Raw genomic sequence first — 21,546 nt, forward strand, 5'->3', positions numbered from 1 at the left:
ACCGGAGGGCTAACACTCCCTTCAAAGGGATCATCTGGTCGGCGCCATTGTTTAGACCAGTCCCGAATGTTATTTGTACATACTACTCATAATACGATTTAAAAAAATATATCAAGTCGACCAATTAAACAAAACACTACCACAGTTCTGCTAAAAAAAAATTAAAACAAAACACTACCACAACTTTGCTAAAAAATCTAAAACGATAGCAAACCGTAATTTTAAATTAGGGGTAAAATTTTAATTTATCAGGACCAGTTAACAAGTGTCGGCCACGAATAAAAATTAAATTGACTCAACCAATTAAAAAAAACTACTATAATCTTGCTAAAAAAACTAAAGCGATGACAAGGATGCAATTTTAAATTTGGGCAAAATTATAATTTAACAGGGCTAATGTCAGGCTAGCACTAAGGATGACAAATAAATATTTAACGAGGGGCAAAATCATATTTTTTCCGCGCTAACGGAGAGGTGCGTACTATTCTCCTCTATGCCTGCGAGGAACTATTCCCCTTGTGCCTTTTGTATATGTATAAAAATAAAAATGATTATGTATATTACAATTGTAATAAAAGGATGGTTTTTTTTTTTTAATTACATTGATAATAATAGGATGGTCTTTTTTTGCTTAATAAATTAGTTTAGAACGTTATTGATCCATCTACCATTCAAGCCATTTTACATATCTTAATTTTTAGCTAATTTTATATATTTGACCCCGCATTAAAAAAGGTCCATCCTTTGTTGATCTTTTAAAAAGTACCTTTTCATCAATAAAGTCTATATTATTGTTTTACTTTCGATATAATTTTTATTTTTAGCGTTTTGATGTAAAGTGTAAAATCAGTCTATTAAAAAAAGGGAATTGGCCTGTAATAATCTCACCTAAACCTTATTGGCTATTAATAATCCCATCTCAGAATATTCACTCCACCAGTCCCACCTTTCATCTATTTTTCCTACAATGGTCCTCCGTTAAAAAAACTTAACAGAGTTAAGCTTTTTTCCAAATTACAAACAGATTTTTTAGGGCTTTTGATCAGAACGATGATACGAGTCAATTGATGTAAACTTACTTCGAGATGGTGTTCCAAGTAACTTGATTTTGGTTAATTGGAAATTTAAACACCCGAATTGAAGCGTCGTTTTCATCGTTTGGAGCATCGTTTCGAGGCAAGTTTTACATCAACGGACTCGTATCGTCGTTCTAATCAAAAGCCCTAAAAAATCTGTTTGTAATTTGGAAAAAAGCTTAACTCCGTTAAGTTTTTTTTAACGGGGGACCATTGTAGGAAAAATAGATGAAAGGTGGGACTGGTGGGGGGAATATTCTGAGGTGGGATTATTAGTGGCCAATAAGGTCTAGGTGGGATTATTACAGGCCAATTTCCCTTAAAAAAATCTAGACCAGATGTTTGGAACTCACAACCACCAGAATTAGGCGTCGCCAAAATGGTACAATTCAAAATAAAACGGTTGATCATTCAATCACACAAGCAATATAAACACGATGCCGGCTACGTAAAAGAATCAATAGTCAAATACAGAAACTCGCCAGAGTTCTAACACCTCTGCTTTTTCATACGACCACCGCGTATCTACAAGCAAATTATTATTTAATTTTTTTCCAAAAAAATTGAAAATTAAGATCTTTTTTGGTTTATAGTGTTATGCAGACTTCTTGCAGTGGTTTTCAAGCCATTCCATTGTAACACTTTTCGGCCTCTCCAATGGCAACCCGAGAGCTCGATCCCATATGAGCTGAAACCAACATAAGACGATACATAAAGACATGCCCAGAACAAGGAAAATTAAAAAACATTATTTGTAATTGGCATACCTGAGAACAGATTCCAATTGCCCTCGATACGCCAAAGAGAACAGTGTAATATCTGAAACAAGTTAAAAAAATAAAAAATAAAAAATAATAACCATAAAGAACAAGCATTATAAAACACGATTCTTATACAAGAAAACCACAAAAATGCATACCTTGCTTCAGTTAAACCATAGTAGTTTAGCAACACACCACTATGAGCGTCAACATTTGGCCAAGGGTTTTTCACCTACACGCATAATTCCCCGATCAAGATTGATGGAACTCCGGTTTTGAGTATTGACATTCACAATAAATTATTATTCGTAAAAAGAAGTCATAATATGCATTTCACTGAGTATAAACGTTGCGTGACTGAAACTTCGACGTTTGCTATTTTTTTTTTTGTATATTTTTATGCTCTATATTCTTTTATTTCTCAGAAAAGTAACAATCCAAAAACGTTTTTTTTATTATTTTTCCTTTGTAATATAAAATCGTTAAAAAGCAACTAACCTTTCCAAGCTCTGTTAGGATTGGAGGCACCACATCATAAAGTTTTGAAACCTAAAAGAAAACAAAAAAGAAAAAGATTAAATAGACTCGTGTACATAAATGTTTACACTGTTCTTGTTCGGGGTTGTACGATTTTAACTGTGTTTGGGTTAGGGTTTGATGTCGTTGAAACATGCAAATATATGGGTCGTGTTTGTGTTTATCAATTCAACCCGCCAACCCTACACAACTGACACTGGGCTGTCGCTATATGACATGAAAACAACTGATTGCATCATCAATTATTATGTGCTAACCAGCTGGAACAGAGGATCGTTTGGCAAATGTTTCAATGCAAATTCTCGTTGGCACATATATCTGGGGTCTGTTTTTCGCAAAACACCATGCCCAAATCCAGGAACAACCTGCATATAACAATTAATGTTAATTTACATACACTTGTCAATAAATAAAAAAAAAATAAAAACTTCTAATTACATACTTTGCCACTGTTTAAGGTTTTCCAGACATAATCCTTCAGTTGGTCCTTGGTTATGTTCTCTCCACATTCATCTACCACCGACTTTATCCATAGCAGAACTTCCTGCACGATAAAATTATATACTTATGAGCCAGTGAATCCGAAACATTATACATTTATTTCCAAACTTTCTGATGATAATGGAAGAATTAAGGTGAAGAGATATACTTAAATAAAGAAAAGAAGTTAAAACGGCCAGCAAAAAATATACCTGGTTAGCAAGACCATGAAGGGGTCCGGCTAAACCGTTTAAAGCTGCAGCAAACGAGAGATACGGGTCCGAGAGGGCACTGGCAACCTAAGCGAACCATCAAAAAAATAGTTAGACGATGAACACGTGTAACCTATTACAAAGTTGGCAGTCGGGTAATACATTTTTTATTTCCATATAAACTATAACAAACTTTGAAACCTATAAGGGTGCGAAAAGAGTTTAAATGCTTACAAGATGACCAGTATGAGCGCTAACGTTTCCACCTTCATGGTCACTGCAATAATTCTTATGCCAATTAGAAACATATTTTATATCTCCTTTAAGCTTAGGCTCGGATATTATAATATATAAATACATAATCTCACCTATGGATGGTGACATAGAGCCTCATAAGTTCTTGCATTTCAGGACCATCGAATCCAAGCATGTGTGCAAAATTTCCACCGTAATCTAGTGAGTCATCCATGGGTATCCTTTCTCCATTTTTGTACATCCTTGAGAAATAATGAGTGTGGATTGAAACTTAGTAGCTAGAAAATGTAATTTCACCACATAAAATCCCCACGTACATGACAGCACGGTTATTTACTTATTTTAACTAAAAACAATGATATATACAGATACTTGTATTCATACCTGCGGTAGACATACGCAGCTACAGCTGGCACTTGAGCAATCAATGAAAGTGAGTCCTCATATGTCGGCTCCCAGTATCTATTATAAGCAGGATAAACTTTACATATTAAATTCCGCAAGAGTAACTAGAGTTATTTCAACATACAGATTGATATTCCACATATACTCACTTGGATTTATGGATCCCTTTCTCATAGGCTTTTGAAAACTCACTTTGTACCTGAAACAAGAATGAGTAGTTAAAATTTGAGATAAAAAAAAAACCTGAAACAAATTTAACAATAGCATGATCATATGATTTGATCGAGTATATTGAAAGAGTAAGTGAAGTCAACGGAACTTGATATTGGCTACAGGATGACTGTTCATAAGTGGGTTCCATAGATAGTATATTTTTTAAATGATTTGATCATAACTCTCCACACAACATAGAATGTAACAGGTAAGTTTCAAATAAACCTGAAGAGCCATAACACCAGTTGTAAACTGAGTCATTGGATGAGCTGTAACAGGTAGAGCATCGATGGCTTTGTACACATGATCTGCAACAACAAATAAAAAAAGCAAGTTTAATAAAAAAAAAAAAAAAACACTTGGTTTCAGAGTATGAAAAGGTTGTCAATTAGCTTTATGTACGACTGAAATTGACCTGGGATAGTGGCACGGCTGCGCAGTTCCTTGGATAAAGCATCCACTTGTTCTTTATTTGGTACCTTATTTTAGAGAAACAGTAATAGAAGTATTAGGTCAAAAACTAGATATAGAAATGGTGTGTGTGTGTATAGAAAGTTTAAAATACAGAAGTCCCTTAACATGCGAATCGCATACACCATAGTTGTTAAAAGCCATCGCCTCTTGCGCCTAGGCCCAATTTCCTAGCAAGGCGAGGCAATTGCGCCTTAAGTCAAGGTAATTGCGCTTTAATTCTCCAAGTGATGGTTCATGCGTAGGTTCCAGCGAGATTCCTAGATTCCTGATAGTTTTCGACCAAATTCTCTAAATTCTTGCAAGATTCTAACTAGATTTCTACTTTTATCTAACGAAACTACTTTTCTACACTAATAAACTAGCAATTTTATAACTTTTGGTACTAAATAGATGATATTAAATGTTATATAATAGGTTTATTTCATTTTATTTGAAGAATAGTATAATTTTCTATTATATAAAATATTTTAAGTTTTTTTTTTTTGTTGTACGCTTTTTTTCTCGGGCCCACGCTTTTTTTGCGCCTTGAGTGCGCTTAACGCCTTTAATAACTATGGCGTACACAACCACCAAAAACTATGCATATAACATGCATAACTAGGTTTTACTCATGCGTGAATTGTGTTTTTGTCCATGCATGATTTTGTGTTTCAACCTATGCGTGAATTTTTTTTACCACATGCGTAATTAGGGGTTACTCATGCGTGATTTCTGTGTTTTGATCATGTGTGATTTTGTGCTTAACCTATGCGTGATTAGGGCTTGAATTTTATAACGTGCGTAATTTACAAATGAACATGTGTAATTAAGTCGTGTACACTTCTGCGCGTTAAGGGGCTATTGTACGTTAACCTTCCCCTATATATATAGGGGAAGGTTTAAATGAGAACGCTAATTGTTGTGAGAATCGTGAGAACGAATGAAAAAACCGCGAGAACTTGGTTAAAAGCAATACAAATTCAATTTTTTTACCCTTATCATTATATTCGAATACAATGTTAGAAATTTACTTTACACGTTTAAATTTACGTGAATTCGTAAATAAAGGAACTTTACACATGTGTAAGTTTGCCATTTGCACGTGTAAAAAATCTAATAAGAGTGATTTTAGAAGAGAAATGAATTTGTTTATGTTGTAAATTCTTTTTTGATGTTGTATCTTAATTAAAATGATTTTTCTATTAAAAATTTGGTTTTGATTGGTTTTTTTATTCGTTCTCACGGTTCTCGCAATATTTAGCGTTCTCAAGATAACTCTCCCCTATATATATATATATATATATATATATATATATATATATATATATATATATATATATATATAGGAGAAGGATCCGTTAGAAACCGCCCTTTATTGCGAGAACCGCGAGAACCAGTGTGAACACAACCAAAAATACCTAAAAAAATCTAAAAAACACACAAAAGCATTTTTTTTTTAATTTTATTTATAAAAATCGCTTTTTTAGGTTTAGTTTTTAGCATTTAGCTTGTGTGTGTGTGTGGGGGGGGGGGGGTAGGTTTTTTTTAGGTTTTTGGTGGTGTAGTGGGTTTATTTTGTTGTGTTCACATTGGTTCTCGCATGAACCCTATATATATATATATATATATATATATATATATATATATATATAAATATATATAACAGAACCTAGCAGTGAGCAAATACAAAACGCTAATTATAGAAACCGGATCACCACAAACATAGTAACAATAATAAGAAAACAACAATAATATATGTATTGTTGTCTACCTTTCCGGTCAAAAGAAGCCAAAGAAGACCCTCAGGCAATGGCTCACCACCAGGCTTTGCTGCTGGTAATACCTTCTGACATTCAGGGATAGATAGACCCCGGAAGCGAATTCCCTAATTAATAAGAAATAAAAATTAGTTATATATATTTTGCATTTCAAAAGTTGCAGATAATTCCCGCAGTGGACCTAAGTTTATACCTCATCTGGGTCAAGCAAGGATGTTTCCCAAAGTAGACCTGTCATTCCTCTCATACCACCAAGTACCTTTAGATTTTAACACATGAATAATAAATATCAAATAAAATGCTGTACTACTGCAAGAAAATGAATGTAAATAGATCCAAACAGATTGCCTTTAAACTACAAACAGTATACGACAAGCAACCAAAAAATTTGAAAAGAAAAAATAATAAACAACAGGAGTAGGTTATTTACCATATCAACAGTAATGTTACCCAGCTGAACTTTTCCATATTCTGATTTGATCTTTTTTAGGCGCTCCTGCACAAGATTGAATTCGTTAATAACGAATATGATCATGAAGAGACATAAAATTGATCGTATTAGAAAGAAGAAAATGATTATATTAGAAAGAAAGTCTTGAATATGCATAACAAATGAGTAGTATGTGATTTTTGACACATTAAGCAAGCAAGTTAATGAAGAGTTGTCACTTGTCAGCTTTACTTAAAGAGCTATGAATTTGATCTAAAGACAAGTTAAAAGAATTCAACTTAAACTGCTCCCTGGCATAGTTGTCAATAGAGCCAGCAGCGCACGCTATAGTGAATAGCATAGCGTATAGGTGAAATGTCGCTACAAACCCTGTAGCAATAAATAGCGGACTTTTTATTTTTGTTATTATTTAGATGATTAGTGATAGCGTATTTGAGCTGTTTTAGTGTACTTTTAGCACTTTTATACATAATTGGTGTGCTAAATATAGTTTTTATTTTCTACCCCTTATCGCTAAACATGAAATAGCGGGCACTATTTCGTCACTATCGCTACGTAGCATATAGGTAGCCTGTCTCTATGGTCCGCTATTCGCTATTGACAACTAGGCTCCCTGCATACCATCACTTACCCCAATCATATATGTTTACGCATATGAGGTAACTTGTAATGACATACAAGCAAAATTTTACAGACTAGATTTGACATTTAGATACTAAAAAGTGCATAACCAAATAAATTGAAGACAACAGAGAAAGAAAGGCACAGTGTAGTAACAGGCAAGAAAACTCCAAAAAGATCATGACACCCGCAACCATAAATGTCGGAAATGTACCTGCTGTTCTGGAATCAATTCCTTAAGCTGAGAATGAAGGTCCTGCGTGGAATTAAACATATTAAAGCTTCTGAACCAAATTTTTTATTTTAAGAATATATGGTACCTATCAATGTAATTGATTAATTTCTATCGATCAAGTTGGAGCATATACTAGCAGGGCAATGAAGCTCCAAGAATAAGTGAATAAAGAAAAAGGAAACTAGAAAGGAAATAGTATTTTGCACATATATTAATCCTCTGGCAATTTTAGCATAGTTATTTATTTGTTTCTTTCTTTCTTTATTTCTTTATATAACAATTACTGTCTGACCTTAAGAACAGTCAAACAATTAGCCAAAGATTGTAACTTATTTACAGTAGTGCCATTGGTAGAAAAACAATTGTTTTTCACGCCGGTCCATTGGAGCCTTGAAAGTTGAGACACCCTATAGGCACACATATTTTGAAAACCCTATATAATAATACTTTTCTTCTTGAAAGGCCAAACTAAACTTTATTACTCCAATAGTCTCCAAGATGCAGACATCCAAACTTACACTACACCTCAAAAGTACACAAAAAAAGGAACCTATATAATAATACTAAATAAGAACTTTAAACATATATACTTTTTTTATCGATCAGTTATATTTACTAATCTTTTACATGAAGTTTCAGCGTAATTTAATCGATCACTTATATTCTTAAGTATTTTTAATAGTGCTTCGTTTATTGTTTGATTTGAATCATTTACGTTTGTCAGTGTAATAAAATACGTTGATATCGTTTTAATTTAAACGGGTGTATTCAAAGCGAACTCTATTTTTGCATAGTAAACTATATGAGTACTGATATTGTAACGATGTCGCACAAAACCATATCGAACCAAACCGGTATCGACGTTTCGATAGGTATTCGACTTTATGGTCATTGATAGATAAAAATATGTATAAATATTCTTTTGTGCATATCACGATTTTATTTTTTAAGTTTGCTCTTACTGTTGCTATAGCGAGTGTCGATATTATAACGAATCAAACCGATACCGACCAAGTTCCCGCCGTGTAGCGCGGAGAAATCCAACTAGTTTCACAATATTCAATGTTGCAGTCACATCTTATACTCTAGAAAATAACTTTTTACGAAACAATAACTTGCATAAACGTTAAATTATAGCCTCTGAGGCTCTGATACAATGACTTTTTCAAAAACAATATTGCAAAAATCCTTTTCAATGTCCCATGTTTTATTGTATTTTGTAATGGACCAGAATACATAAATGCTTTAGTTCGAATGTGCTACATAAATGCTTGACAATAGTTGAATGCAATATGCTTTCCCTGATCACATCCAACATTTATGGAGCATAGGAGATTACATATTTGTGGTCATCAATTGACTCATGTCATGTACTAACTTAATTTGTAGACTTCCTTTATTGCTTGCTGAAAACATACCCTAGAACATGTGTAACATAAGAGCATACACTCATACACATAGTTGTTAATAGCAAATAGCAACAAATAGCGACAAGGGACCTATATGCTACATAGCGAATAGCGACAAATAGCGACCGCTATTTTATAAATAGCGATACACTAGAAAAAGAATTTTGAAAATTTTTATATGTATATTATATCAAAATACCTTGGTATATATGCTATTTTACATGTATATTTAACAAAAACCTATAAATCCAGCTATTTTATAGCTATATCTAAATCTAATTGCTATTTACATCAAAAAAAAAACCTAACTGTCGCTATTCACGCTATTGGTCGCTATGACCCAGATAGCGACACTTGGTTGCCTTGCTACATAGCGCGCTATAGCCACTATTGACAACTATGCTCATACATGTCTTTCTGAAAACTAACTTGACCTATTACAAGTAACATCTTATAAAAAAGTCAACAGACATTAAAAGCTTAGTCTACTTATTTATTTAGCAAACCGACAGAATTTGACTTTTGTGGTCCATAACTTATGCTAATATGCTCAAAATTCTACCAATTAAAAACTCTGTGACCATTCATATATGCATAAGATTCATATTATCAGTTTATAATTTAATAAAATAGTATAATTAAAACAACTTACAAGGTCAGAAGAGGTCTGGATTTGCAGCCACCTAACCGAATTACTCAAACTAGGCTGTTGAACCTGTTAAACAAACACAAATCACCAAACCATAAGACATAATTTGGCCACAAATTGATACTTACTAAGTGCATAGCAACAAACTAACAATGATTCACTAGAAAACCACTTGCTGCTCTCAAACACATATTGTACATCTAACAAATAATACAGATAAAACTGATGACACATCCGCTTTCCGAAAGTAACTCGTTTCAGTCTCAATCGATTAACTTGAAAAATCAGATTAGGTCATTCAACTATTGAAATTGTAGTAAATCCTAAATTGTTCAAAAAATTAAAACATTGTGCATCATAACAATTACTTTGTAAACAATTAAAACACGTTGATCAAAATAATACTATCATTTGTTACAACCTACAGTCAAATAACACAAATTAACTATCAATCAATAACAGATACAAATGCGAAGAACAATAAACAAATTATAAAACAACTTACAACACGATTTCTTAGCTTCGAAAGAAGCGAAACGCTCCGATAAAACACCATCGCTGATAATCAAAACAAACTGCAATGTAGAATCAACAAAACAGTCGTTAAATACGCGCAAAAACGCAGATCTGGAGACTGAAAATAATAGAAAATGAATCGATCATCGATCGATTATATAAAATTGAAATTGAATTTGATGTTTTGATGATGATTGATTGATTAGAGGTGTTGTACCTTGATTCGGAAAGAAAATGAGAGGAGAATACTGGAAAGAAGGAGAGATGGAATGGTGATGCGTTGTTGAACTTGAATATGTAAACGAATAAAAACAAGCGTGAAATGGAAAAGCTTAAGCCGTCAGGGTAGAATTGTCAATCCCTATCTTTGACATTTTTTTGTGGAGATGTTGTTCTAGACAGGGATTTTTATCGTATCGAAAATACTACTACCTAATTTATGGAAAAGTGGATATCAAATACTGTATCGAAATGATCGGTAAGGTACCGATATGATACTGGTACTTGTTACAAAATTCTTGTTTATAGATGATATCGATACCGAAGATACCGATACTGATTTTTTTGAAAAGTAGGTACCGAATACCGTACCTAATCTATCAATATGGTAGCGGTACTCGATATCAAATGTTCGTCCCTACGCTAAAATATATGGAGGATTATCTTTTATTATACATCTTAATTAATACCGCTAAACTGCAAAGCCTTTAGTAATTAGGGCACTTAGGATAAAATATATTTATATCCGTGGTTTTGAAATTTACACACTTTATTTTATGTGATTTAATTTGATTGTTTTATAGCAGTGTGAAGCGAAGTAGCCATTCAGCCTTTTTATTTTTAAAGTTTACTAGGTTAGAACCCCGTGTATCACACGGGTTGATCAAATGTAACTTTATATATTAAATAATAAAAAATTATATCTTTATGAACCCCGTATATTCTATGGGTTAAGTAAACGTAATTGTATATATCAAATAATAAAAAAGTTATATTTTTAAAAACCATGTGTATTACACATATTAAATAAATGTAATTTTGTATACTAAATACTAAAAACGTCGTATCTTTAAAAAATCCGTGTATAATCGGGTTGAATAAATCTACCAAATGATAAAAAAAATTACATCCTTAAAAACAATGTATATTATACATGTTGAATAGATCTAAAAAAAGAGTTATATCTTTAAAAACCATGTGTGTTACATAGATTAAATAAATGTAATTTTGTATATTAAATACTAAATATGTCGTATCTTTAAAAAACCCGTGTGTAGTCGGGTTGAAAAATCTACCAGATAACAAAAATTATATCCTTAAATCTAATTTTACATAGCAAATAATAAAAAAAACATTGTCAGCGACCACCAACACCGGAAAATCTTGTAAAAACAAAATAAATAAAAACGGGAAAAAATAACGCCGAATGAAAAGAAGACGTAAAATCTTTGAATCACGCACGCTCGTTGCTGAGAAATTAAATCGAAACGTAAAACATAGAAAAAAATAACTAAGTCCATCCAGGACCCGCGTGTTGGACGAACTTATCAAACGCAGAAAAATAGATATGACGCGACGGGCCAATCAAATGGGAAAAAATATATGAAAAAATACATTGTCAGCGACCACCAACACCGGAAAATCTTGTAAAAACAAAATAAATAATTACGGGAAAAAAATAACGCCGAATGAAAAGAAGACGTAAAATCTTTGAATCACGTACGCTCATTGCTGAGAAATTAAATCGAAACGTAAAAGAACGAAACGGAAAACTTGGAAAAATGAAAAGTATGGTGGACTAAAATTGAAAATAAAAAAGAGTTGGGATTAAATTGTAAAAGATGAAAAACTTTGGGTTAAAATAAAAAAACAAAGAGTCTAAATTGCAAAATTGAAGTTATTTATTAATTTTAGATAAAGATAAAGATAAAGATAAAAGTAAGTGATATCTATATATTTATATATTGGTTATTTATTAATATTATTATTAAAAGAAATTTATTAAATAAATATAAATAAAAATTTATGGGGTTGAAGGAGAGAATGACACGTGTCCAAAAGATGGTTTCTTTTATTATAGTAGATTGATAGATAGATGTGTTTGTAATCGTATTATGTATTCTTTTATAATCATATTTATCATTTGAACAAAAATAATGCAACTTAATGATTTTTTTATTTGTTGATGTATATGTATGTTGGGCAATTTTAAATGGATGAAAGGTTTGTGCCCACTTAAGATTGATGGTTGAAGGTGATGATGAGAGAAGGTGATTAGAAGTTACGGTGAAGCCAGAAATTTCAATCTGAGATTAAAATAGATATGTTTACATTTCATTTAACTACTTTATCGGTGATTGAGTAGGATTAAATATAAACCACAATTTACATACAAACTATAAGAACCATTTATAAAGTGTCATGTAACATCCAACCAATTATAGAGAAATGATAAAATAATATCCTAAATAATATCAATTATATTGAATTTCCTGTAACTATGCTAACAAGCAATTAATTCTCTATTTGGATCTTCCTTTTGTTTTCAATGTGCTAATTAAGAAAAGTGCTGATATCATTCAAATACGTGCTAAAATCAATTATCTTGATTAATTTTCAGGGAAAAGATCAAATAGGAAGTTAATTTTCGCTAGGAAGGATAGGAAGTAAAGCAGAAGGACATGTTGAAGGAAGTAAAGTGGTAGCAAGATTATTAATATCGTCACCCAAGTATTTTGATACGGTGAAGCGTGGACTGTAAGTAGGTGCCAAATTGTAATCATCAACTCTTATCCTAAAAATCACATGCCGAGCACATAAAGCGTCCATCAGAAATTCATATATCCAATACGGATCATCAGCACCCTATAAAAACACCAAGACACAGTATTATAAATTAGCAAAAAAGGATAACATAAGCATGAAAAAAAAATCATGAATGAGTATATAGACATGGCCATTTTTTAAGTATAAAGATCCGAAGACATATATGTCATAATTAGTACATGATAATATATAAAAATATACCTCTGATAAGGTCTTTATAATCAATTGTTCAGCCGTAAGTCCGAGAAGAAGATTTGCAGCATCGTCAAAGAGAACACATGTAATCTCTTTTTCTTGGTTCCATAATTGAACAGCCAGTTTATACCTAAATAAAGAAAACCGATAACAATATATAAGAATAAAAAAGTCAGATCCACGAATAATAGTCAAAACCCCTTGTGTGTAAGACCACAGTATTAATGTATCAACCGGAACCGGTACCGAATGTCCGAATCAACTGAACGGGTACTTTATCGGTACCAAATCGATACAAACTGACGACACTTTTCCGGTGCCGCTTAGGTTATTGGTCGAAACCGGTTTTACCGATTTATATCGACAAATATATGTACCGATCAGGAACTGAAACGTACCGTACCGAGTACATTAGGTATCGGTACCGCTACCCAGTTGTGGGGCTTTTAGGTACTGTTTGGTACCGAGGTGATCCCTAGTTTTAAAATCTTATAGAAACTTACGAATGACGGGGATTGACGACATATCTATTGCATTTCAAACAAAGGTAGCGTGCATCTGAAAAAGTCGTCTTCTTACGACATATGGTACACCGTACGTACTTCCAATCCTCCTCCAAATCAACACCAATTATTGTGCCCTCAACATTGTACATTTTTCCCTTTAAATAGATATGAAGAAATTTAGGCATGACCATGGTAAAAGCTGCTGGTTGTAGACTAAAAAGCAGTAACAATACCTTAGCAAGACCATCTTTAATATAATTATAGATGTCAAATACACTAACAACAGACATGTCCTCGTTGCTTTGATCATCCAATGTGAACGCAACAGGCGGCACTACACTGTTAACATAAATAAATAAATAAAGTTAGTATTTACAAGTAGACTAATCGTTTGTTACAATGAATGGAAAATTAGGAAAGAATTGTTGTACATGTTTTTGAAGGCCTCAATGACAATAGGGAAATCCAGATTGAGATAAAGTTCAGTCGCAACCGTTGACACTAAACACGGACCCCCTGGTATAATTTGACACAATTATATATAGGTTGAAATATTAACTGATGAAAATACATAATATTTTAGAAAAAACATACCGTCGAACATTCGGACCTTGCAACCGGTCAAAATAACCAAAATTTGATTATTTCCATAACTGCGGATGGCCTCGTCAGTAAACTTGAGAGCAGCTTTGCCCCATAACGTAACATTAAGTTTGTTGCCACTATATTGTTTAAAGCAACAATGAAAAAAAAAACATAGTTACATTATATAACTAACATATACAAAGAAAAAGTACAATAAAATTTACCGCTCATCAGATAAAACTATGTGACGAATCTCCCGATTACATGACTGAACGTTTGAAGATTCAGTGTTAACAGGACCCCATGCGCGTAGTGCACCAAAAACATCTACATTCAAAAGAAAGTTACACATAATGATGTAGATAAAAACAAATGATAGCGTCGTCGGTAAAACCTGTCAGATAGTGATCATCATTTATGCGTTTGGTGAGATCCTCAAATGGAGCCAAATCAAAAACATAGCGTTTAAACAACCACGGTTCAATAGACGAAGCAGAGACTCTCGTCCACCGCGAAAATTCAAGATACTTACAACGTCGCAAGGGACGGTACAACATATCATAGGGATGAACAAAAAAGTTATCAATCATATACACACAGCCCTCTTCCAAACGGTTCTTGAAAATGTAAATCAAATTAGCAGGTATCCTTGCATGAATTGTAAAACCCTAAAAAGAAACAATGTTAAGTCTTAGAAAAAAGATGTTATACCGCTATGTATGCAAATAAATATTAGAAGGGGCAATCTTTACCCAAAGGCTTCCAAGTGGGTCAATTTCGGTTACGTTTAATATTATATTGGTTCATTTGGGTAAAGATATAATATCATTCGGCCCGAAACTCATACTGACCCGAAACGTTCCCATCCAAAAAACGTTCGGTCCCAAACCCGTTCCATCCCGAACCAAAAACAACCCTTTAGGTAGTTGACCCGGTTATAACAAAACCCGTTTCAAACTGAAGTTTCAACCCATGAGTCGACCCAAATCCGGCCCGACCCGTTTGCCTGGTCTAAAAAATATGATCTTACACGTTCATCTGAAAAAATGATGTCGTTAGAAAGAACACGGTTTGTTTTGGGGTTGTATGTTGTCCATATGCGCGAGACCATAACAACTATTCTCCGGTTGTCAGTACGATTGCACCGTAAGTCTGTAATGAAATTATAAGCCATGCTATGGTGATGGGAAACCTGAAAAGTTGGTGAAACATGAGTAAACACAAATATGGTAAACATGAAGACAATATTTTCAAATACACACGTTAAACGAATACATTAGTGACAAGAACAATAATATTGAGTACACAGTGAAATACCACCTTTTATACCATGAAAAGAAGATAGTCCATATTTATTCAAAACTATACAATTACCAACCAGCGACTACATTACACCACGTGTTGCTACAGATGGTAAATTGTAGAACACTTCTTTGTAAACAACATTCCTTGTGAGGTTGTTATTGCACTTCCCAGTATTGTCAATGTAAAACCTTAGGCCATCACGAGACGTGACACGGGATGCAACCACGTATAGCTGACCATGTGTAAAGACAGGATTTACCAGATACGCGCAAACATGTTTAAAAGTTTGCCCTTGACTTTTATTGATAGTCATAGCAAAGCAAACCTTTATTGGAAACTGCCTTTTTTTAAAAAGAAAAAGGCCAACATGTATTCGTTGGAGTCATATCGATCCTACCAATAAATGCCTTTTCGCCAACATGTGTACCGGTAATAATTATTGCCTCAATAACACGCCGACTAATTTGTGTAACCACCAACCGTGTACCATTACACAAGCCCTTTTGCAAATTTAAGTTGCGCATCAAAATAACCGGTGCACCGATCTTTAACTGTAACCTATGGTTTGAAATCCCAGAAAAATTCAACGTGTTAAGAAACTCAGGTGGATACAAAGCGCACATCTCGTCATAGTTGTTTGTGCTTTGACATATTTCATCAGCACTTAACAATTCTTGAAGTTCACCTGGCATTTTTTCAAGGACGTGAAGGTTGATCTTATCGACCTCATCATTCGTTGGGCACAAAATGCAGCGTTCTTTTAAATAGTGAATGTCATTGACTCTCTCTAAAATATCAGGAAAGGTATTGGAAACCACTGCACCAATCGGATTTTCAAAAACCGGGATTAAAAGATCATTAGGCATTTTGATCCACGTAGGTTCATCTTCCCCCACCAATGAAATTGTAGGCAAGCGACCGGCCCCCATGGCCAAGATCCAATTGCTGAACGTTTTCATTTTTTCAAGCGAATCTCCACTGATATTTGGATTGTTTAAGCGCATATTAGTCGTCAAATGAAATACCTTACATGCATTCCATATTGTGTCTGACTTGTTAACAACAGACGCGACAATCTGACTACGTGGGGCATGCGGAACAACCGGTAAAATTTGACGAAAATCACCTCCAAGAACCACAACTTTTCCCCCAAATACCCGATGCCGAGCGTCAACCATGTTATCACGACAAACATCTCTAAAGGTTCGGTCAACAGCCTCAAATGCATACCTGTGTTGTAAAGGTGCTTCGTCCCAAATTATTAGATCAGCAGCATTGATTAACTGAGCAAGGTTGCTGCCGTAGTCGATCGAACAACATGAATCATTTTCAATATCTATAGGAATGCGAAACCGTGAATGTGCGGTACGACCCCCAGGTAACAACATAGATGCAATTCCGGACGATGCAACGGATAATACAATTTTCCTACGTGAACGAAGGCAAGCAATAAGTGTTCTCCACAAGTACGTTTTAGCTGTCCCTCCGCTGCCATATACAAAAAAAAACGCCACCATTGTTGTTATTCACTGAATCAAGTATAGCATCAAACACTTGCCTTTGAATAGCATTTAACCCGCTATGTAGCTCATTGAATTTCACAGCTTCTTCTTGCACATTATATGTTTTTTCAGCAATAATCAACCCATTGGAACCATCATCCGTTAAATGAGGATCAAGCTGAGGTAGAGTTGGAAAGTCGGCCAATGATTTGTTGTGATTGTTTAAAATTGAATTTATCTCAAGCAACGTGTAGTTAAGTATCTCCTCATCCGTGAACACCACAAGTTGGTTACCTAGAAGTGCTCTCTGTTTGAAAGCAACATCTTCGGATAAGTATTCAAGACAGTCATAAAATAACTTCGACTGATCACTAACTGTGCAGAATAAAAGAATCGTCACAAACAACTCACGCAATTGATTCCCTAACTTCCACTGGTAGGCTTCACGTATAGCCTCAACCCATTCAACATCGTCTCCAAGCAAACTTAGTGCTTTACAAGCTAACATATAATTTGGATACTCGACACCGTCAACCGTACGAATTTCTTTGAAGCTACGTGGACCGCGAACAACATTTAATAACAAACGGAGATAATACTTCTCACCCATAGAAGGATTCACATGATAAATGCGACCAATAGTATTACCACCATACCTTGGCATCCATTGCCTATCCTTTTCATGCCACGTGTAATGAGTTGGGTACTCAACGTAGGTTAAATTCCGACCCTCTGGGTGATTCCGATTTGCCTCCATCCATGCAGTGAACTTAGAAAAGGCAGATGTTGATCGTTGTGCTACATCAGCAACATCAGCATCATCTAGTAGACTCTATTACAACCTTCTTCATGGAATGGTAGTCTTTCAACCGCAACTGAACGGTAATTCATGTCAAATGAAAACAGCTTCCAACACGCTTCTATCGCTGAAATGTACCGACAATTTATATATTCTTCAATTTCATTTTCGTTTCGTAACAACGATGCAAAAGACGTTCTACTGTTAGGACCTTCCAAGACAGCAGTTGCACGATCTGGACCTTTGTTAAGATACGTGAATAAGTACTTAACCAACATACCCTGGTTACACCACTCCACATTTATATGGCAACCATATTTGACAAGTAAGTCACGGTTATAAGGAACCACATATCGATTATCAAGCCTAATATCTTGACTACCAACCCGGACTGTTCTTGAATTGTTCGGCCTTTTGTAATAGGGCCACCCATCATTTCTTATAAATGTTTCATCACAATAGTTCTTTGGATACCCTTTCGTACATTTCTGATTATGCATACAAGGACTGGATGGATTTACTTCACCACATGGTCCATGCATCATTTGCTTGCTAATAACTGCAAAAGCAGCAGGATCTTGCAATTCAGAAGGAAGTTCAGCGGATATATATCTATCAATATCTTCCGTTGTACCAATCTTATCCGCAGGTTCTAGAAAAAGCAAAGCATGACAATGCGGAAGTCCACGTTTTTGGAATTCAATTGTGTAAATAACTACAAATTAAGCAAAACATATTTTTTAGTTATGAATAATGAAATATATGTTCAGTTAAAGAAGGTAAACTTAAAAAATAAGTAACGTACCAGCCTTCGTCTTGCCAAAATGAATTTTTTTTCCTTAAATCTTTAATAAGCTCATCAAGCCGAATTTTAAAAACGCGTGCAAGAATGTCTGGTCTATCTGATGCTGTCCGCCAGGTGTGGTAGCACTAATGTGACGGTCAACTTCAGGCCATCTCGGGTTGCAAGTCATGGTAATAAAAAGATCTGGTGTCCCAGCCCAACGGCAAATCGCCATTGCATCTTGATATTGTTGTAACATATACCTTGGCCCCCCAGTAAATGACGCTGGTAGAATAACCCTGCGTCCAACAAACTCACACGTTGTTTCTCCATTACATGCATGATCATACAATCCGTTATATAGATCTGAACGAATCGTAGCTTGGTTTCGCCTATACCAATCTAATTCACTCTCCAGAACAGCACTATAAGCATCAACGACATACGTCTGAAACAAACGGCCAGATAAGTGCAACGTTCTAGCTTCAGTATCCCTAACATGTAAACGATACCGATAGTATTCCCTTAAAGATATGCTTTTCCTCTTTGCCGACGTATTACGTGATAAGGGAATGTTTGGATGGTACCCATCCTTTCCATAAGGAAAGAGCAACGGATATTGCAAAGACATGTAACTTGGGTGCAGCTCCGAAATGCGTTTTGTAGTATAAGTATCTTGCTCTTGAATAAGGATGTCACGCGAGTCAGTCGGATTACCATCACTTGGAATTAATGCAGCCACTTCGGAAGCTGTGGGTAAATTATATTGACGAGCCTGTGTATTTCGTGTGCCAAGCAAGCGAAGTCTAACTGGTTGCCTAGACGAATCATCAAACCTTTCCCTAGCCATCCTAAACGCTTGTACTAATACATTATTTTCATCAAGCATGGCCAGCAAGTCAACCACCAACGAATGAAAAATGGATTCATCAGAAGATGATGGAACACAGTTTCTTAAAGCATAAAAGCGATTATCAATTTCATGGGCCGTGTCATAAATATATAATTGCGCAAATCTAGGCCGACCATCATCATGATTTGGAAGCAGAGAGCCAATTCTATGATGGTTGTGTCCATTCAAGCGAAAGGCATACGGACCACGACTATCATTTAATTCCGAACATACTCTCCCACCGGTTGACGTCATCGAAAAAAGTGAATTAAAAACTTTGATATGGTCTCTATAAACTGATGACCGTGGCTCAGAATTGTGATTCAGTAAACTTAGCAATGGCTGCGGAGGATTCATAAGTAAAGGTAAAATAACATTCCCCTCACCGCAACATAAGCTGAATCTAGGAACAGACGGTGCAAAATGTTTCAAAGTTCGTTCTGCATACCACACCATTGCATCACAATGCGAACATACATGATCTGCATCACCACAATCCCAGTACGATTGAACACGACCTTCAATAAGAATGATCAGAGTATAAGTGATGATAAAATTACGAAATCAACATAAAAATATGAAAAAAAAGTTAGATAATGGTAAAAACTTTACCTTGAGTGTTTTCATCTTGATACTGGCCATATGCACGATTTCGCATTTGGTTTTGAGGAGAACATACAGGGACGTTTGAATTCAAACTGATACAACTTGAGGGACATGGTACTGCAGAAGTTGCTGGAGTTAAAGGGCTTATTGCACTTCTACCACCAGCACGATGACGAATTTGTGAAGGTGTGTTGTCATTATTCAAAGAAAGTGGCCGATCTCGTAAGCGAGGATGACCCATTCGTCTCGTAACTTGTAGTACTCCTTGTGAGCAGAAAATATATGTATTGTGAGATAGCATGTATCGGACTAACTATGATAAACGAACATTTGTTACATTTGTGTAACAAAACCTATCATTTACCTTCATTAGTCATATTGATATATGGCACAAACATATATTTCATTTTATCTTATATACCTTGTTTCACCACGTATCAGACAGCTTATCCAATTCATACCTTCTTTCCCCACATGTCCAGCATCGTATCCACTTCATCTTATCTAACTTTCTTAAATTTTATCACGTACAATATAAAACAAAGACCTGACCATCATAATCCGAATCCTAATCCTAATCCTAAGTACGAATATCATAATGACATAAGTATCTTTAAACACGTGTGTATCCAACTAAAAGATATGATTGATGAATCAAGGCAACGAATCAAATATATAACCTGTTTACTACTTTTATGAGTTCATATAATGATACTTTAAATCAAAATAGACGAACAGATAACACAAAAGATATTATCATACCTGTTGATTAGCAGGAAAACTGTAGATTGAATTGTAGAACTTGATGAACCGGCACTTAAGTGAATTCAACCTAATATTACACAACAACTGATTAACAAAGGAGTTACCAATACTAAAACACAATTATGAAAACACTAAATAATATATACCTTTTCGAAGCAACACTTGGAATAGATCAATGTATCTTTTTTTCTGAAAATAAAAATTATATGCAGAAAAGTTTTTGATTACCAAAAAAATAGGATATAATGGGGAGTGGAACCATAAACATAGAAGTTAATTAAATGTCTGAATAACCAACTTGTTTAAAAAAAAAAAAAACCCTGTTTTGTAACTTCTTTACATGGGGAGTGGGTTTTCACTGATGAGGACCTTAAAAACACAACTACAAGTCAAGTGTCTTCACAGGTGGTTTCGAATAAGGTGATTAAGTACAAAAAATCAAAAGCTGAAAAGGCTAAATTGTAATTAATTTGTATACTTATTATACATACCTTAAAAATAATCATCGGTGGTCAGTGCAGATGTCCTGGTCTTCCCTCTTTGCTTTCAACATGGCAGTTTGCCTAGGCCATCCCTGTTACCAACGACGCCTAAAATCGAAATATTTGTATAGTTACAGTTTTTTTATTGGATTGTTTAATCACAAAATTACCCTTGTTTTACCCTGATATCAACATCTTGTTCACACCATACACCCAATTTCTCATTCTTGCAGGTCTGATGTTGAACA

General features: G+C 34.5%; 2 protein-coding genes across 2 annotated transcripts; both read right to left on the reverse strand.

Annotated features, from left to right (window-relative positions):
• Nucleotides 1–1,447: 1,447 nt before the first annotated feature.
• Nucleotides 1,448–10,417, reverse strand: LOC110873975 (citrate synthase, mitochondrial). The gene is made up of 20 exons (XM_022122974.2): nucleotides 10,269–10,417; nucleotides 10,041–10,110; nucleotides 9,539–9,601; nucleotides 7,457–7,498; nucleotides 6,601–6,666; nucleotides 6,364–6,429; nucleotides 6,164–6,277; nucleotides 4,355–4,418; nucleotides 4,165–4,247; nucleotides 3,876–3,925; nucleotides 3,706–3,783; nucleotides 3,435–3,563; nucleotides 3,301–3,343; nucleotides 3,067–3,153; nucleotides 2,817–2,918; nucleotides 2,632–2,739; nucleotides 2,336–2,386; nucleotides 1,996–2,069; nucleotides 1,844–1,895; nucleotides 1,448–1,764 (listed from the first exon to the last, which is right to left on the reverse strand). The coding sequence occupies exons 2-20, from the start codon at nucleotides 10,089–10,091 to the stop codon at nucleotides 1,672–1,674; spliced, it is 1,416 nt and encodes a 471-aa protein (XP_021978666.1). The 5' UTR covers nucleotides 10,092–10,110; nucleotides 10,269–10,417; the 3' UTR covers nucleotides 1,448–1,671.
• A 1,915-nt stretch (nucleotides 10,418–12,332) lies between these two features.
• LOC110929180 lies at nucleotides 12,333–20,292 on the reverse strand. The gene is made up of 13 exons (XM_022172307.1): nucleotides 20,058–20,292; nucleotides 18,890–19,963; nucleotides 17,813–18,484; nucleotides 17,027–17,768; nucleotides 15,896–16,956; nucleotides 14,388–14,490; nucleotides 14,173–14,300; nucleotides 14,010–14,094; nucleotides 13,812–13,917; nucleotides 13,675–13,733; nucleotides 13,079–13,202; nucleotides 12,861–12,916; nucleotides 12,333–12,357 (listed from the first exon to the last, which is right to left on the reverse strand). Exons 1-13 carry the CDS (start codon nucleotides 20,290–20,292, stop codon nucleotides 12,333–12,335), a joined length of 4,470 nt encoding a protein of 1,489 aa, XP_022027999.1.
• Between the last annotated feature and the right edge of the window lie 1,254 nt (nucleotides 20,293–21,546).

The sequence above is a fragment of the Helianthus annuus genome, chromosome 1 (assembly GCF_002127325.2).
Source record: "Helianthus annuus cultivar XRQ/B chromosome 1, HanXRQr2.0-SUNRISE, whole genome shotgun sequence".
NCBI classification, from domain to species: domain Eukaryota; kingdom Viridiplantae; phylum Streptophyta; class Magnoliopsida; order Asterales; family Asteraceae; genus Helianthus; species Helianthus annuus.

What these genes read in the sequence shown, in the direction of transcription:
- LOC110873975 (XM_022122974.2), bottom strand. Translation starts at nt 10,091, where the DNA reads ATGGTGTTTTATCGGAGCGTTTCGCTTCTTTCGAAGCTAAGAAATCGT. An exon ending in AATTGATTCCAGAACAGCAG is followed by an intron (nt 6,667 to 7,456) that starts GTACATTTCCGA and finishes AATCTTGTGCAG; the next exon opens with GAGCGCCTAAAAAAGATCAA. An exon ending in CCTTGCTTGACCCAGATGAG is followed by an intron (nt 6,278 to 6,363) that starts GTATAAACTTAG and finishes CTTATTAATTAG; the next exon opens with GGAATTCGCTTCCGGGGTCT.
- LOC110929180 (XM_022172307.1), bottom strand. Translation starts at nt 20,292, where the DNA reads ATGGGTCATCCTCGCTTACGAGATCGGCCACTTTCTTTGAATAATGAC. An exon ending in TCAAGATGAAAACACTCAAG is followed by an intron (nt 19,964 to 20,057) that starts GTAAAGTTTTTA and finishes TTCTTATTGAAG; the next exon opens with GTCGTGTTCAATCGTACTGG. An exon ending in TTAAAGATGGTCTTGCTAAG is followed by an intron (nt 13,734 to 13,811) that starts GTATTGTTACTG and finishes ATCTATTTAAAG; the next exon opens with GGAAAAATGTACAATGTTGA.